We start from the raw sequence: 18640 nt of genomic DNA, 5'->3' as shown, positions 1-18640 counted from the left end.
TTAATTGATCTAGGTTTAGGTTCCCAGTTTTAAATAACATTGTTTATAAAATTGTCTCTTTCTGCTATATATGTCTCTTAGTTTCCAGTATACTCAGCCCCAACATTATATGGTGTTCAATGAGGTAGCAACAAGCTGCTACAAGGCCCGATCTTAGTATGGTGTTGATTAAGGTAGCCATAAACTACAACATGACTCCACCTAAGTATTGTGTTAAGTGAGGTAGCCACAAGCTACCACAACAAGGCTCATCAGTATGGTATGCATTGAGGTAGCCACCAGCTACTACAAAAAGACTCCAACTCACAATAACCCTGGCTGATGGGGCAAAAAACCTAGTAAAGGTACCTTGATGTTACAACAATTATGCTATATCGAAAAAAATTGAAATTATTTCATATCAAAGCCAAATTCACAAATTTTACAGTTTACGCCTGAAAAAATCTTCCCAAATCACAAATTATCTTCCCAAAATTTGACAAAAAAGCCCCATCCCAAACCAGTGAAAAAAATTCCTGCCATTTAATAATGTATTAGCCCTGCATATTTATACGTTTTACTGACATCTGGACAGAAACTGTTGGGGGACCAATCAAAGCCCGTTGGTGTAGTATCTAGATTAAGGATGACACGTCTTTAATAAGTCTATTGTTTTTTTTTCCCAGGATTTACTTGAATACAGAAAGAAGATGAGGATATTACAGATCAAAACTCTCGAAGGCAACGCTAAAAAACTACAGGTGGACGATAGTCATACCGTCGGACAACTCATGGTCACCATCTGTACCCGAATCGGTGAGTATAACTCCTCTAATCCCTCATTTCATTGTAAGTTACTTTAATCTGTAAAATACTTGATTTTGCATTCGTCAGCAAATAACCAAATCTTAAATGAGGATTTGAATTTGTTAAAAGAATTTTAAGGTGAGATGTTCCTGTTTTGCCTATTGGTGAATAAATAGCTATTTTTGAACTGTTGACTATAGAATCAACCTCTGTCATTTTCTTGTATTGATAAAATAAAATACAGATTTTCAAAATCAAAGAAATACAGAGCTTTTAAAAAAGAAAAAATATTGAGTTGTAAAAGCCTTCTGCTGGAAGTTAGCCTTATTCTACATGAAAATAAAAAATGATTTCCAGTGTTATATTCGTTACTGATTGGTCAGCTTCTGTCCGTAATTGTTACTGATTGTCAGCTTCTGTCCGTAATTGTTACTGATTGGTCAGCTTCTGTTCTAAATACTTACCTCTAGTATTTCTATCTTGAAATCCAGGAATTGCCAACCATGAAGAATACTCGCTTGTGCGTGATCTCGCTGACGATGAGAAAGAAAAAACTATGACAATAAAGCGTGATAAATCAATCGCCAAGGACCAGAAGAAGCTGGAGGAAATGAGGAAAAAACTGCACACAGACGACGAATGTGAGATAATCTAGACTTTCAATGTTTAGTCTGGTTTTAGAGAGATTTTAATATGGCTGCATTCTTCTCTAATTAATAACTTAACTCTTTACGTACTCATTCAAATTTCGCGGTCGCTACCGGAAGTGAATGCTGGGTAGGTCCTTTGTGTATTGGAGCATATGGCTATCACATCAGACGTCGATAAAACGATCTTTTACTGATCTTTTACTGTTGTATAATGCTTAATATTAAATGAAGTTTATCATATGGAACAAGTACTGAGTACGGAAACTCTTTTACCCAATTTTTCCTTTAAAATACGGCGAAATCACCAGGCAGAATCGCGGGAAATGACATGTTAATCGGCACATGTGTCACACATGTGCAAGAAATCACGCAGCCAAAACATCGTTTTTTCGGTGTGTAAAAATATTTTACGTATTTCTTACTTATTTTGATGATAAACGTTACTCAATTATATATATATTATCGTTTTTAATTGTTTTATTGTGTTTAACACCTCAACAATCTCGCAGAAAACGAAAGTAAATTTGAGGCCGCCATTTTGTAGCTATGTAAACAGCTCGGCATGAACCGGCGGAATTCTTTGAAATAGACAATCTTAACGAATGAATTATGCTTCTGGTACGTAAAATATACCATCAATACAATATTTACATTGCTTTTTATTTCTTAAAAACATCATTTCCGTGTCAATTCCTTCGTATGACTATGCTAAACCAGCAAGTAATATCAACATCTTTCGCGATGTTTTACGACGATTTGAGTCGTCACAAAGGATGGAAGGCATGTTAATTGTGACGTGTGTAGTCGTCATGAAGGATACAAGAGCACATTTTTGTGACGTCTGTAGTCGTCGTGAGTACGGAAAGAGTTAAGGTGGTAGACCTGCCACATATTCCAACTTACGATTATCACAAACTCCTACCATTTCCTATAATAAAATGAAATCACGTGTGAACATGTGTAACAGTGTCTTAGGAGGAGGAGTTTGTAATTCTGACAAAGAAAAGTAAGGTTTGTTATGATCATCTAGGTTCAATTGTTCAAAAAGGGGGTTGGGCTAATCACAGATTAACAACAATTTTAAAATCCTGATAAAATCATGTCTGGCAGAACTGACCAAATAATACGGAGCTCTATTAATAGCACTCTCTCTTCGGCCTCTTTCTGCCTGTCCATATTAAGGAATGCACATGCAGGTCTTGAAGCAAAGGAGAAATCGAGTGATTAAGCTAATCACCTTTTGAACAACTGGGCCCTGCATAACGATTGTAATTTTACCAATAATTTATTTGTCAAATTATTTTTTTTTTAATGCCAATATTGAATTATTAACTTCAGTGGAATGGTTGGATCATTCTAAGACGTTACGAGAACAAGGAGTTAACGACGAAGACACACTACTGTTACGAAGAAAGTACTTCTACTCTGACCAAAATGTCGACCAGCGGGATCCAATTCAACTCAATTTGTTGTTTGTACAGGTAAAAAATACAATGCAAGGGGAGACAATATGATTATCTCCCTTTATGGCATTTCAGTGAACATTACTGGTAGCAAAATGGAAGTCTCGTCTAAAGATCAATAAGACTAGGTCAGGTAGATATCTATTACTAGAATTATGATTCAATATCTTTTACACTTTCATTTTGTTTGCTATTTTGATGAAATATTAATGAAATTTGATTTTCAAACGTCTTATTTATTTTACTGTTACTTTGCATATGATGTCATCTTACGTATGATAAGATCGGTAAAACCAGTATTACTCATGTTTTGTATTTTGTGTTTCAGTCTCGTGATGCCATTTTGGACGGTACACATCCAGTAGCCCAGGAAGAGGCGATACAGTTCGCTGGATTACAATGTCAAATTCAGTTTGGGAATCATATTGAAAACAAACATAAGACTGGCTTCTTTGAGTGAGTGAAGTTTAAGATTTGAAAAAAAAAATCTGAAAAATAAATGTGATAGATATTAATAGACTGAAAAAGTTTGATTAGAAATCTAAAAAATAAAAATTCAATTACCTGGTGCTGACGCATGTCATTATATGGTATACATACATACAGGAAGATTTTCTCTTAAGGATATAGTTTTGTTCTCCGAGTGGTATCTTTGTGTTACATTCAAGCACTCTGATGACAAAGACAAATTTTAATTTTGATATAAGAAAGCAAGACTTTCATTAACTTAGATTTATTAAAAAGTGAAATACTCTAAAATTATGCTGCTCCTCTATTTTGCATTACTTGTAGTGTATTTCTCATCCAATATTATTTTGTAGTTTTGAGTGGATTTTCCTCTTCCTAGTTTTAAATATATATTCTATATGGGCAAAATCTGCATTGTATTAAAGAAATACTTATCTATTTTTCAGATTGAGAGAATTTCTGCCAAAGGAATATTGTAAATTAAAAGGTGTTGAGAAAAAGATTTTCGCAGTAAGTACAGTGGTTAAATTCTTGTTAAATATTCTGTTACTGACTTTAAAATATGCATGGAATCATGCAGGCTGCCTTCTGATATTGAAACAAACAAATAGTATGGATATATTGATACTGTAACAGGTAAACTCCAAATTGATAATTTCTGTCATATTTTAAAATGTTTATTAGCCAAGCATCATTCCAATCACTCTTTGTCCGTCATACATCCTTCCGTCTTCAAACTTCTTATCTCTGTTTCTGAAGAAACACTGGATTAATCATTCACAAATTTCACATGTAGATTCCACTTGGTCCCCAGTTCTGGGACGGATCAGAATATAAATGTCCGATGAGTTGAAATTTGGATTTTGAGTGTTTGTTATCGCTATTTCTCAAATTCTTTATATTTTTCATGTGTATTTAATATACAGTATATTCAGCTAGGTGAGTTTCGATGAATCCAGGTGTGGGGTATAAGTTTATGTTACAATTTACTTGCAGGAACACAAGAAGTGGACAGGTCTGTCGGAATATGAGGCTAAGGCCAAATACACACAACAATGTCGGGCCCTCAAGACTTATGGTATCACATTCTTCCTCGTCAAGGTAAATAGTCGTTAGGCAATGATTTGTCTGTTGTTGCCTTGATTTGTTCAGGTTACTTTGTAGCAAAACAAAGGTTGTATGTATCAATGGTTCAAATTTTTCTTGGATTTTACTCATCACTTGAAGTAAAAAAAAAAAAAAAAAAATCTTCTTTGGTAACACCACAGCCGGAAATGTATACATTTCATTACATGTGTGTCTTCATTTGTCTCAGAGGTAGAAAATAAAATGATTTTTCAAAGAAAAGTAAAGTTAACCTCTTTATTATTTCTAATTTAGTAAACACAAGGTCATGTTCCTTTGGTAGTGTCGATCTGGTGTTAATTTGTTGTTTTAATTCACAGGAAAAAATGCAGGGTAAGAACAAACTGACACCACGTTTGTTGGGTATCACCAAGGAAAGTGTGGTCAGGATGGACGAAAAGACCAAAGAGGTTAGTAGTGTCAGGGAAACACAGATCCTCATTATGCTGTCTGTCGTGATACTGTAACAGTTTGTCAGGGAAACACAGATCCTCATTATGCTGTCTGTCCTGATACTGTAACAGTTTGTCAGGGAAACACAGATCCTCATTATGCTGTCTGTCCTGATACTGTAACAGTTTGTCAGGGAAACACAGATCCTCATTATGCTGTCTGTCGTGATACTGTAACAGTTTCTCTCTCTGCAACACTTTATCAATTACAAATGACCTTATCAAGGATTAAGCAAGTTATCCTAAGCAAGACTTAACATTATATACAAAAAAGACATGTATAGGGAGTTACAAAAGAAAAATCAATAAAAAAAATTTACGATAAAAAAAAAATTGTTTTAGAAAATGTTTCATAATATATCAAGATGATCATTATACAAGGATTGGAATGCAACAAAAAAATCAGGCATTAAATTCAGGAAACCTCTATAGAGCTATGTTCGACTGTGTGACTGTTTAACGTCATGTTGTCCTATTGTTCTCATTTTCAATCAATTTACAAAAATAATATTTAATGTGGTTTTCAGTAACCTAGTCCTAACTACTAGCAGGTGGGTGAAGTTTGGTACTGATCACCATTTAAATTTATTTTTACAGATTATGAAGACCTGGCCGCTGACGACAGTGCGACGCTGGGCCGCATCTCCTAACAGTTTCACACTGGTACAACAACTAGATATTCCCTTCTGATGACACGAAAATGTTTTAGTTGTAGATAATGTATACGTTTCTACATCCAAATAAGAAGTGGAGGAGTCCTTCTTAAATACTTATCTGCTCAGTTCACCAATATTTATAATTTTTAATCATTCGTTAATAGAAATATTTGAATACGTTTATACTTTTTGAGAAATTTGAGTGATGATTTTTTTTGGTAAATCATGTTTAAATATGTGATTGATTTTAGAAAGAACAGTTTACAGACTTAAATTTTAATGATTAATGAAAGTATATGTAGCTTAAAGCATTTTAAATATTAACAGTTGAAAATTATAAATCTTTTTCAATATTTGTATCAATGTTACCTCCCTTGAATTACAGGATTTCGGTGATTATTCCGATGCCTACTACTCCGTACAGACACAGGAAGGGGAACAAATTTCGCGACTTATAGCTGGCTATATTGATATCATTCTGAAGCGGGTAAGTGACACCTGTCTAAACTGACCGGAAACCAGAACGGACTGTAACAAAAAATATAAACTCTTTTACAACAATCAAAAGAAAAGATAAACAAGTTATGTTAATTACTGTTGTTGGGATTGATGGAAGTCCACAAGAGGTCTGATTGTGGGAAAAAACAAAAGTACCCAGAGAAAACCACATGATCAGGCCAAAAATCAAAGTACTTGGAGAAAAACCACATGATCAAGCAGGTGACTTCTGCAGGGGAAAGACATTACCCACTCACCGACAATAGACTGTTATATTAGATAGCAAGTCAGAATAAACAGATTCATTTAGTGATTGTGAGAAAAAAACATCATATTTACTATCTGTGTATAAGTTAATACTGGAAAACAGTCCAATATTTCAGATCCATTGATAATAGGTCATCGCTGAAGTAAAAAATAATCTTCTACGAGATGTAATCTTGTAATAACAGGAACAAATTTCCTATTATCCGTTATTATTTATAACTCATCTTTCTTGCAGAAAAAAGCCAAAGAACACTTGGGAATAGATGGAACTGACGAGGCTCCCATGTACGAGGATAATGTCGCTCCGGGACAGTAAGTTTGGCTCTCAGCACGTAAATCTTGTGATAAGAAGATTCATATTCTGTTTTAAGCATTTGACTGACTTGATATCGTCTTTACAGTTTTTATAAATAACAGTGATTTGTAGGTGTGCTATCACAAAAAAAAAATTGGAAACTTTTTTTTTATTACACATTGTGAAGTTTCAATGAGATTAATATATCATAAAAAGATTGAAAAAATTACATCATTTAAAGTAATATTTTGTAAGAATATTTTCACTACCTAAATATGAAAAAATGGCAGGCTGTAAGTATCATGATAAATGTAAACAAAAATGATTTTCATATTGATCTGGCATTCAATTGTGTGGAAGAAACACCACCAATATCTATTGCAGTTCAAAACATATTATTTTAGTATCCTGTAATGATCCTGCCCATTTGATTCGGACCACAGATGATTTCAAGATATAGTGGTATTTGAAGTTTATTTCAAAAAGCTAAAAATTTCTTTAATGTCCAAATTAAAGACATTTTAGTGATATTGATCCATTTCTTGTGTTTCAGAGCTACTATCATCAAACAAAACCAGGCCAAGGTCAGCCATGCTGATCACATGTCCGTTGCCATGCCAGGGGTCATGAGGTCAGGAGTTGGGCCCTCAAATTTCTCTTCAGGATCAATGGACTCAATGCAGTCGAGTCAGGTGTCAAACTCAATGCATGTGAGGCATGAAAACAACCAGGTGTGACAAGTTTTTATACCTTACTAAACATGTAGAGGGTCAGGGAGGAGTCGGGGGCGGAGTTAAGCTTGGCAGAGGGAGGAGCTTTACTGAACTTGTAGAGGGTAAGGGAGGAGCCAGGGGGTGGAGTAAAGCTTGGCAGAGGGAGGAGCTGCGGGCAGAGCTAAGCTTTGACAGATGGAGGAGCTTTACTAAACATGTAAAGGGTAGGAGCTGGGGGCGGAGTTAAGCTTTGACAGATGGAGGAGCTTTACTAAACATGTAGAGGGTAGGAGCTGGGGGCGGAGTTAAGCTTGGCAGAGGGAGGAGCTTTCTAAACATATAGAGGGTAAGGGAGGAGCCAGGGGGTGGAGTAAAGTTTGGCAGAGGGAGGAGCTTTACTGAACTTGTAGAGGGTAAGGGAGGAGCCAGGGGGAGGAGCTGCGGGCAGAGCTAAGCTTTGACAGATGGAGGAGCTTTACTAAACATGTAAAGGGTAGGAGCTGGGGGCGGAGTTAAGCTTTGACAGATGGAGGAGCTTTACTAAACATGTAGAGGGTAGGAGCTGGGGGCGGAGTTAAGCTTTGACAGATGGAGGAGCTTTACTAAACATGTAGAGGGTAGGAGCTGGGGGCGGAGTTAAGCTTTGACAGATGGAGGAGCTTTACTAAACATGTAGAGGGTAGGAAAGAGCCGGGGGCGGAGTTAAGCTTTGACAGATGGAGGAGCTTTACTAAACATGTAGAGGGTAGGAAAGAGCCGGGGGCGGAGTTAAGCTTTGACAGATGGAGGAGCTTTACTAAACATGTAGAGGGTAGGAGCTGGGGGCGGAGTTAAGCTTTGACAGAGGGAGGAGCTTTCTAAACATATAGAGGGTGGGAAAGAGCCGGGGGCGGAGTTAAGCTTTGACAGAGGAGGAGCTTATATGTTGGGCATAGCTGAGCTCTGACAAGGGGCAGAGCTTACTTAGAGGATGGGATGGATTCTAGGGTGAAACTTATCTTTGACATGGCGCTGAGCTAAGAGAAAGGAGGCAGAATATAGATGGGATGGAGCTGAACATTGACAGGAGTGGAGATTGGAGAGAGAAAATAATAATGAGCCTTTGGCAAGCTTCCATGTATAAAGTTAAAAAGTTATTGATAATTTATAGAAAATACGAATTGTGGATAATACAGGAGAATAATTCAGGATCGAGTTATGGGGAGAAGTGAAAAAGTTATTGGAATAGGGGTATTGGAAAATATAGGGTTACTGGGGATCATATGGCTATTGGAAAAATTGGAAAATATAGGGTTATTGGAAATCATGGGGCTATTGGAAAATATAGGGTTATTGGGAAATATAAGGTTATTGGGAAATAAAAGGTTACTGGCAAAATTAGGGTTATTGGAAAATTAAAAAAAAAATTATAGAGAAAAGATAAGGTATAATGCAAACTACTGAAGGGCACATCAGAGATGCTGAGGGATGTGATGAGGTATTTTTCTGAGGAGTGGGAGCAATTATAAATCCTACATGTCTGATTTGTTTCTGAGTTTGATTGACAGGTATTACTAGGTAAATGACCCGTGCTTGACCCCCTGTGTACCAATACTAACCTTGTACCGGCTATACCAAGTTTGCTGGTTATAGATTCTAGTTATTTCTTATTAAACAGTTATTTATTTATTTATTTATTTATTTATGTTTATTTTATTTTGTTTAGTTTGCAGCATATATGTGAATTAGGTATTAACCTGTGAATTTAGTAAAAATATCAGTTTCATTTTGTTTGCAACTTATTTAAGAATTACATATTAACCTGGTAAGTTAGTGAAAATATTTGTTTGCATTTTGTCTGTTTTTTGTGTGATTTCTGTCCCCATTAGACGCGTGAATAAATGTCTTTAAATTTGATACATTAAGGCTATGAGGAAGGGCTAGAAATGAGGGAACTTCAATATACTATGAAAATAATCTTTCGTAAAATTTATCCTGGTTTCAGTCTTGAAGCATGCTGAATATTGCTGTATATTCTGGAATTAAGATATTTTTGTGCAAAATTTAGTATACATCTTCAGCCTAATAAATCTGTTAAAATAGAAAATAAATGTAAATATTCCTGACAAAATCTTCTACAGAAGAAATGGGAGAAATGTAATACTTCCAATAATTCTGAAAATCCATGAAATAAGTGGTTGCCTGGGACCTGCATGTTTGAGTTTGTGCCTGTAAAGAATAGCTATTTAGAGCAGATATAATGTTAATTTTAATTTTTATCCTCAGGAAACATATTGATAACTGTAAATGTTTGTATTGTTTTAGATAAATATTTTCCTAAGAGTTTCCATAGTATTTACTATGAAAACAATATTCGTATTCTCCTTTTCTTTCCATCATTTTCCAATTTTTTTAATTGCAGTTTTTACATGTCATACATGATGTTACATTTTATATTTAAAAAGTATTTGTCTTGTAAACTTTCATTAATAATTTCTTATTCTAAGATTTGAATATTTTTATCTAACATTTTTTGTTGAGTTAAGACATCTGATTGTGCTTGGATTGTTCATTTAGTGTTAGAAATAAACATGTTGTAGAATTTTCATTATCATAGTTTTAATACCTGTTTCTACTGCACACAGAGTCAAGGCGTCCATGAGTTCACGCTAACATCCTCACAACGTGCCCTCATTTCCTCGATTGATGAGGGTGTGTTATCAATCAAACGTGACGAATCTACACTCGACAGTGGCATGACCCTCCCTCATCTCGGAGACGACTGCTGTAAGTACACAGTCCACAAAACATTGTATTTCTGGACACCAGTTGTCATGGAAACTCAATTTACATGTTTCAGTTTAGTAGATCATGGAAAAGTAATTAAATGTGATAAATTCTATTGGAATGATATCTGATTACCAGAGAATTATTACACTGTTTACTCAGCATTAAGTCTGAAATTTTTAATACAGTTAACTACAGTGGCCTTGTGTATTTTCTTTTGTGGAAATTGTTTACTCTTTGGCAATACGTTAATTGGTATCTATTTGTTATTTATTTAAATGAAATTTGAGATTAAAGGAAAAGAAAATCTGAACAATAAATTATATGCTGGGGGGACCTGGAGAAACCCAAGAATATTTCCACATTCCTAAACCAATGTCATGATGGTATACACATTTTTTCCCTCTAAAATCCATCTGGAATAAAAAAAAACATTTTTTAATATCTCAGGCGTCCAAGAAATGGCGACAGAACCAGTTAGACCTGTCCCGACAGAAAGTGAGCGCCCAGCTGGCGGCCATGAACGCTGCCACGGCACAACTGGTTACACTGTCGGCCGGGGATGATGAGCCTGACACTGATAATGTTGGTGCAGCAGTTGCTCAAATGTAAGTCAACAAATTCTTTAAAGGTTTGGGTTATTGTGAAATGCAAAGTGTTAAAACAAAAATTTAAAAGATAAAATTTTGAAAAGATCGAGCCATTGCTTGAATGTAGGTGCAAAAATTCTAAAATTCTAATTCCTAGATGACTGTGAAATCTAAACTTTTTCCGAGACAAAAATTTCTTTAAAAGTTAAAAGTTTTGAAAATATTTTGATATTGTTGAGAAATTAATCTATGAGATCATGGAAGGCATCGTGAAATTTGTGTGATATGAATATTTTTAATTTTCGTAAATAGCACATCCAACATGGGAGATTTCAGTCACGATGTTCGTATGGTAGCTGCTTTACAAGATGATGATGACTCCAGAAACAGACTCCTTAATGCCGCTAAACAGCTGGCTGGGGCCTTCACCGACCTCCTGAGTGCTGCACAACCTGGACCAAACTCTAAAGATGTAAGATTTCTACGCCCGAGGATAAATATCACAAGTTTTACTTCACCCAGAAAATAACAATTTTACAAAGTGAATCTTTCCATATAGCGTTAAAATTTGTTTTTACCCCAAAAAATAATGATAATAATTTTACAAAAGTGAATCTTTCCTGTTTTGCATTAAATATTGTTGTTTGTACACTATTACAGTAAAACCTGACTTTACCGAACACTGACTTTACCGGCATCCTGTATCAGATTTCATCGTCACACTGTCATATCTGACACAATGATTATGTCCCAAACAGTGCCTGTAAAGTCAGGTTTCACTGTATTAAGTTAATGGCTCACATTACAATTTGAATGTTATGATCCCCTGTAACAGTTATATTTAAAAATCTATTTTAATACAGCATCTTAACATTCATCTAAAACTGTTGATCACATTCTACTCTATTTTCAACTGTTTTTTTTTTTTTTCTAGTCGAGACAAAACTTGATCACAGCTGCCAAGACTGTGGGCGAGGCAAGCCAGGAGGTGATGGAGGGTGTGGGAGAATCGGCCCTCGACATGGACAGACATTACCAGGTAAAAAATTCACCTTTATGATGGAATGGAGACTTTATAATACAAAATTTCAAATAGATATCAAGGATCAGTCCAATGTGTTTGTCAGTGTGTCCATTCAGTTTCCTGCACTTCTGCCATGCTTCAAAGTATATTCGTTAAAGTTGGTATGTAACTTTAGTATGAGTAGCTACAGATCAGACTTTGAGTTTCAGGGTTTTTGGGTCAAGGTCAAGATCACTGTTACTATTTTTAGTTGGGGTCTTTAAGAAACATTAAAGCAATACCCAGCCTGCTTGTTCGAGCTTATATTAGAATAAATCCCATCTAACAGAGCTATCTCTTGATGAAAGTGAAATATAAAAAAAATGGTCAGATATATACCATTTTTATGCCCCCACCATTAAATGGGTGGGGTGGCAGCAGTATATAGTATTACTCATGTCCATCCGTCCATCCGTCCCGTCCTTTTCAGACGTATTGTAACCAGTTAATCCAGGAACTGCTGAGATTTTGGGGTGTGAAATGGCAGCGGGGGCATTTATGTCTTCCAGACATATTCTGGTTTTAGTTTATAATTGCCTTGACTTGTACAACCGATTCTGTATGTTTTAGAATTCTTAGTTAACATCTGTTTATCTTTGTTTCTAGGAAACTCTGCTGGCCTTGGCCAAGGCTGTTGCCAACGCGACTGCCCAGCTGGTTCTGAAGGCTAAGAATGTGGCCAGTACAACAGAGGATCAGGCTCAGCGTGACAAGGTCATCAGCTCGGCGACAAGCTGTGCCCTGGCCACATCTCAACTGGTGTCATGTACCAAGGTTAGTACAAGGGACCATGATAACAGATCTTTAGGGTAAAAATGTATTACATATTTACTGTTATAGAAATCAGGCTTTTTCTGAGGGTTTTTTGGGGCCATAGAATGGGATCCATTTCTAATTGAAATTTTTTCATATTTAAATGAGACACACAGTTGTTTGGGTGACCTGAAAGTTTGTTAATCAGGTATTGAATCCTCACCTGTTAGGGTTACCTGACAGTTTGTTGATCAGGTATTGAATTCTCACCTTTTCCACTGTTGACAGGTTGTAGCCCCGACTATAAGTAGTCCGGCCTGTCAGGAGCAGCTGATTGATGCAGCCAAACAGGTGGCGCGCTCTGTGGAGGGGATCGTGGAGGCCGCCCAACAGGCATGCAAGGAGGACAAACTGTTACAGGACCTAGGGGGCGCTGCCACTGCTGTCACACAGGCCCTTACTGACATGCTGGAACATATCAAAAAGGGGGCAGGACCGGCTCAGGTAAATAGGGGACAGTTTCAGCTCAGGCAAATTGGGGGCTAAATAAGCCCAGGTAAATGGGGGGGCCGAACCAGCCCAGGTAAATATGGGGCCAAGCTAGTAGGCATAACAAAGGTGAAGAGTAATATCACAGATTTTGTTAAAATAACTGAAGAAAAGTGTTACAAAGGACTGGGATCATTATCAAAGGGAGATAACCTAATGGATTTTCTGAGAGTAAAGGCAACCCGAGATTTCTGGCTATAACCCATCTTTCTGTTTTTAGTATGATAAGCTGAAATGCCAACTCTCACTCCTGAAATCATAGAAATTGTGGGTAAATTTTCTTTCTGTTTTGAATGGTTTTATTTCTTATTCTCTTCATTGAATTGTGTATTTCCTTGTTCCAGGCTTCAGATTCACACGAGGTTGCTGTGGATACCATTTTGACTGTGACTGACCGCTTGTTCAGTTCTGTCGGTGACGCCCATGAGATGGTCAAACAAGCACGACAGTTAGCTCAGGTTAGTACAATGTAACAGGGGTCCCATATATTAAAAACCTTGTTATACTGCCAACATTTTACAGTAAAACTTTGTTATACTGCCACCATTGTACAGTAAACCTTGTTATACTGCCACCATTGTACAGTAAACCTTGTTATACTGCCACCATTGTACAGTAAAACTTTATTATACTGCCACCATTGTACAGTAAACCTTGTTCTACCACAATACCCTGTGTTATTCAACTCTCAGACCATCAGTTAATCATTACAGCTGTTGATTAACAATCTGTTTATACCACACGTGGTATAAACTCTGTACGCATTTTGATTGGCTAACACGGTGAACTTTGACCCAAGCTGCAATTGTTATTGACGTCATCAATAATCTAATGACGTCACATCACCGGGTCCCGGACGTCACCGGGTCCCGGACGTCACCGGTACACTTTATTTGCATACGCGAAATTATACTTGGCCACGTTTCCCTTTGATCCAAGCCGATATTATTGTGGTAGAAACAGGTCACACGACTCGAAATTGTTGGATATGGAATTTATTTCACACTCGTAAGTTATTTTTGAAAAGTTTCAAAAAACACTCGCTAAAGCTCGTGTCTTTTGTAACTTTAAAAAAATAACTTACTCGTGTGAAATAAATTCCATATCCAACAACCACTCGTTGTGTAACCTCTATTTATACTGCCACCATTGTACAGTAAACTTTATTATACTGTCATCATTGTACGGTAAACCTTGTTATACTGCCACCATTGTACAGTAAACCTTGTTATACTGCCACCATTTTACAGTAAACCTTGTTATACTGCCACCATTGTACAGTAAACCTTGTTATACTGTCATCATTGTACAGTAAACCTTGTTATACTGTCATCATTGTACAGTAAACCTTGTTATACTGCCACCATTATAAAGTAAAACCTTATACTGTCACAATTATATAGCAAGACCTTGTTTTAGATACCTTGTAGGTGTGTTCTTGTTTATTCAGTGAATTATAAGTAAATTTGATGATTTGATCATTGATCTCACTTTATTACAGGCGACATCTAACCTGGTAAACGCCATACGAGAACAGGCCGAGGGACACTCAGACACGGACACACAGAAGAGATTATTGGCCGCAGCCAAGGCCCTCGCCGACGCAACAGCCAAGATGGTAGAGGCGGCCAAGGTAAATTATTATTCATATTTTAGCTGAAATAATTTTAATTTTGAAAAACCTTTTTCTCCAAGAAATTTTGAAATTACAAAGAACTGAAAACGTAAGAATTTCTTCATTTGTGAAAAATAAATATTGATAAACTATTGAATTACAACGTGAATGTTTAATTATTTCTGATAGGGATGTGCCACTAATCCTAACGATGCTATGCAACAACACGGCCTGAAAACGGCCGCTGAAGACTTGAGGTCTGCCACCAATGTGGCTGCAAGTAACGCACTGAAGAAAAGGATTGTTATGAAACTAGAGGTGGGCTATATATTTTTACAGAATTGTTCATTTATTTTGAATAAAAATTAATATTGTTTTTTTGAATATTGTTCTTTGCCATTATGATTACAATAAGATTCAGACTCGAGTTATACATGTGTAAACATATATTTATCTTTATAGAAAATTATTAATAAATTGCTATAAATTAGAAAAAAACCAAGAATTACCTTTTTCTCTTTGACAATGAGCATCATTGAAGAATCATGAGAAAGCAGTATGAAGCAGATTCATTCAATATTCAGTAAATTGTACAATCCCAGAACATTTCATTTTTCTGTTTCCAGCATGCTGCTCGACAAGCTGCCACAGCCGCCACACAGCTGGTGAATGCATCGTCATCTGCTAACAAGACTAACACCAACACCGTCTCCCAGCAACAGCTGACACAGTCCTGTAAGGTAAGGTCAAAGGTCATTGATGCAGTATGTATAACATCAAGGTTAAAGGTCATAGGTAAGTTTTACAGCCCATGATTTGATGGAGCATGAGAGTTGTGGCCCATAGTACATCTTTAATACCCAGTTTGTTAAAAAGTGGAGTACTTTGGATTACTCTTAAATGCTAAGTTGATATTGCCAGTATTCTTGTTTTATTTGGGTGTTACATTGGCTGATGTTATGACAATTTTTTTATGTCTGCAGGAGGTAAATGAACAGCTGCCCCGACTGGTTCAGGGATTCCAGGGCTCCATAAAGAACACGGATAGTGCCTCGGCCCAACTCAACCTCATCAACGCTAGTCAGGACTTCATACAGGTAAAATATAATGCTAGTCAATACTTCATACAGGTAAAATATAACCTCATCAACGCTAGTCAGGACTCCATAACGGTAAAAATATATAACCTCATCAACGCTAGTCAGGACTCCATACAGGTAAAAATATATAACCTCATCAACGCTAGTCAGGACTTCATACAGGTAAAATATAACACTAGTCAATACTTCATACAGGTAAAAATATAACCTCATCAACGCTAGTCAGGACTCCATACAGGTAAAAATATAACGCTAGTCAGGACTTCATACAGGTAAAATATAACGCTAGTCAGGACTTCATACAGGTAAAATATAACACTAGACAATACTTCATACAGGTAAAATATAACGCTAGTCAGGACTTCATACAGGTAAAATATAACGCTAGTCAGGACTTCATACAGGTAAAATATAACACTAGACAATACTTCATACAGGTAAAATATAACGCTAGTCAGGACTTCATACAGGTAAAATATAACACTAGACAATACTTCATACAGGTAAAAATATAACCTCATCAAGGCTAGTCAGGACTCCATACAGGTAAAAATACAACCTCATCAAGGCTAGTCAGGACTCCATACAGGTAAAATATAACACTAGACAATACTTCATACAGGTAAAATATAATGCTATTCAGGACTTCATACAGGTAAAATTTCAGCTTTGTGACTTCATACAGGTAGAATTTCATCCTAATGACTTCATACAGGAAAAATCTCAGCTTTGCGACTTCGTACATGTAAAATTTCAGCCTTATGACTGCATACAGGTAAAAATATGATACAAGTCTGGCTTTATACAGGTAGAAATAACACCTCCAGACCATGATACAGATATACAGAAAGGATCAAAAGCATAAATTGGTCAAGCTGTGCTATTTCCCTAGAGTTTGTGTCTAGTGTGATGTTACAGATCACTTCGATATGTTTATCGTAACCAATGAAATGTGTTGATTGTTTCTACTGACCAGTAATATATATTTCTCTATCTTTGACCATTACAGCCCGCCAGTGGTCTGGTGTCGTCAGCCAATGCCGCCGCACCATCTGTGGGCGACCAAGCTTCAGCCAGGAACATGAACCAAAGTTGTAAGGCCATGTCCACTGCTTTGGCTGAGCTCCGGACAGCAGCGGCCAGGGCACAGGAAGCCTATGGATCACTTGAAGTGGACAGCGCCCTTGACCATCTAACTGTCCTTGACAAAGAGTTAGAGGAGTACCGAAGGGCAGCTGAGTCGGGCGGGCTTGTTCCTTTACCAGGGGAAACAGCAGAGTCATCAGCTCAGAAGTTAGGAACGACTTCCAAGTCTGTAGGGTCAGCCATGGCTCAGCTTCTCACTGCAGCCTCACAGGTACATCGTCTGTTTAAACATATAACAAATATAATTCCCACATCTCAAATGGCAAGAGGTCTAACATCTATCGTCTTTTGTCATCTAGTGTCAACTGTTTCCTTAAAACAGCTTCATTTGATACACCAAAATGTCTAGAATTGTGATATTTGTCTGAAAGATTCCTGATAAGGAGCACAAAAAAGTTTGCAAAAAGAAATTATCTTTACCCATATTCAAGACAACAGGAGTAAAATTTGTTAAAACACCAAAACAATTTCTTTTTATCAATTGAACTTTAGAGGTTCATCAAAGCAATGAGTATCAAATGAATGATACAGGTCCATTAGGCCTCCTTTTACAATTTGATTGCAAGAGTGAAAATTGTACTCAAACGCATTTTCATAAAAATTGTGTAAATAGGAATCAATGCAATACGTATTTTCTTGGGTGTGAATCACTACATTTAGTTACTGCTTTCACATAAATCAAGAATATAAGCAGTGGCTTCCTTAACAACTATCCCCAGCTTGGTCTAAAAAAAGGAAAATTTGAAGTATATATATATATATATATTCATTGAGATGTCGCCAATCGAAAGTAGAGGTAAAACTGTCACCATAAAACCATTTATCAGATTATATGGATTCTGTATTCCTTTACAGGGTAATGATAACTATGTAGGAATAGCTGCCCGAGACACAGCTAATGTGATGAGGGTTTTGACCGATGCCACACGAGGAGTTGCTGCCACGACTGAAGACCGACAAGTACAGTTGCTTGTCATTGACAGTGCAAGGGACGTAATCGACAAGTCAACACGATTACTGGAGGAAGCTAAACTAGCCCTCAATAACCCCGACAATCCCGACAACCAGGCCAGACTCAACCAGGTGAGAATGAGTGTAGCATACTGACCATAACCAACGGCAACTGAAATTTTGGAATTTGGGTAAAAAAAGACGATTTACTGATAGTTTATGTCAAGAATAAAGTTCTCCTTCAAAGTAAGAAGAGTCGGCAGGTATGTTGTTAGTGAATGGGTTTAAAGATTGATTTAAATATTTCAAACCATATCATGAAACTAAAGTTGAAAAAGAATAAGTTGTAAGAGCTTTAGTTACTGAAATGGAGCTTGCCTGATCATTTACTTCACAAGGTCTTTCCAGTCAGATTTTGAAATAATTTTGATAAGAATTGTATATAGTTTTCTGCTAAATAAAAGTTAAAATATCCTTAAGTTCACCACAAAACGGCCCAGCAAGATCATTACGGAGATATTCTTTTTCACTATTGATAATGTTTATTTTGATTGATATTTGATCAGGTTGCAAAAGCGGTATCAAATGCCCTCAACAACTGTGTGAGTTGTCTCCCTGGACAGAGAGATGTGGACAATGCTGTCCGACATATCATGGAATCCAGTCAAGCCCTGTCAACTTCAGAGGTAGGGTGAAGGTCACTGATAAACATGATTTCGGGATTTCTACTTTAA

The 18640-nt window shown here is 36.6% G+C and overlaps 1 protein-coding gene across 6 annotated transcripts in view; it reads left to right on the top strand.

The window, feature by feature from the left end:
* LOC117315470 (talin-1-like) overlaps nucleotides 1–18640 on the top strand; it is a 103058-nt gene that overhangs the window by 33029 nt on the left and 51389 nt on the right. For 5 of the 6 annotated variants that reach the window (XM_033869670.1, XM_033869673.1, XM_033869672.1 and 2 more), the window contains exons 1-17: nucleotides 6008–6087; nucleotides 6601–6677; nucleotides 7214–7391; nucleotides 9998–10139; nucleotides 10590–10747; nucleotides 11042–11201; nucleotides 11664–11768; nucleotides 12399–12566; nucleotides 12834–13049; nucleotides 13439–13552; nucleotides 14596–14727; nucleotides 14899–15027; nucleotides 15336–15449; nucleotides 15693–15806; nucleotides 16819–17166; nucleotides 17811–18038; nucleotides 18473–18592. In XM_033869670.1, the coding sequence (XP_033725561.1) occupies nucleotides 10659–10747; nucleotides 11042–11201; nucleotides 11664–11768; nucleotides 12399–12566; nucleotides 12834–13049; nucleotides 13439–13552; nucleotides 14596–14727; nucleotides 14899–15027; nucleotides 15336–15449; nucleotides 15693–15806; nucleotides 16819–17166; nucleotides 17811–18038; nucleotides 18473–18592 (2037 nt within the window). In that variant the 5' untranslated portion in view covers nucleotides 6008–6087; nucleotides 6601–6677; nucleotides 7214–7391; nucleotides 9998–10139; nucleotides 10590–10658. Of the gene's footprint in view, nucleotides 1–665; nucleotides 796–1277; nucleotides 1428–2774; nucleotides 2918–3227; nucleotides 3356–3813; nucleotides 3878–4363; nucleotides 4469–4812; nucleotides 4903–5541; nucleotides 5608–5985; nucleotides 6088–6600; nucleotides 6678–7213; nucleotides 7392–9997; nucleotides 10151–10589; nucleotides 10748–11041; nucleotides 11202–11663; nucleotides 11769–12398; nucleotides 12567–12833; nucleotides 13050–13438; nucleotides 13553–14595; nucleotides 14728–14898; nucleotides 15028–15335; nucleotides 15450–15692; nucleotides 15807–16818; nucleotides 17167–17810; nucleotides 18039–18472; nucleotides 18593–18640 lie in introns of those variants that run through there. The other variant, XM_033869674.1, reaches the window with a different exon arrangement.

The sequence above is a fragment of the Pecten maximus genome, chromosome 17 (genome assembly GCF_902652985.1).
Source record: "Pecten maximus chromosome 17, xPecMax1.1, whole genome shotgun sequence".
Taxonomy (NCBI): domain Eukaryota; kingdom Metazoa; phylum Mollusca; class Bivalvia; order Pectinida; family Pectinidae; genus Pecten; species Pecten maximus.
The sequence above is the reverse complement of the archived record's forward strand: the minus strand, read 5'-3'. Positions and strand labels throughout refer to the sequence as shown.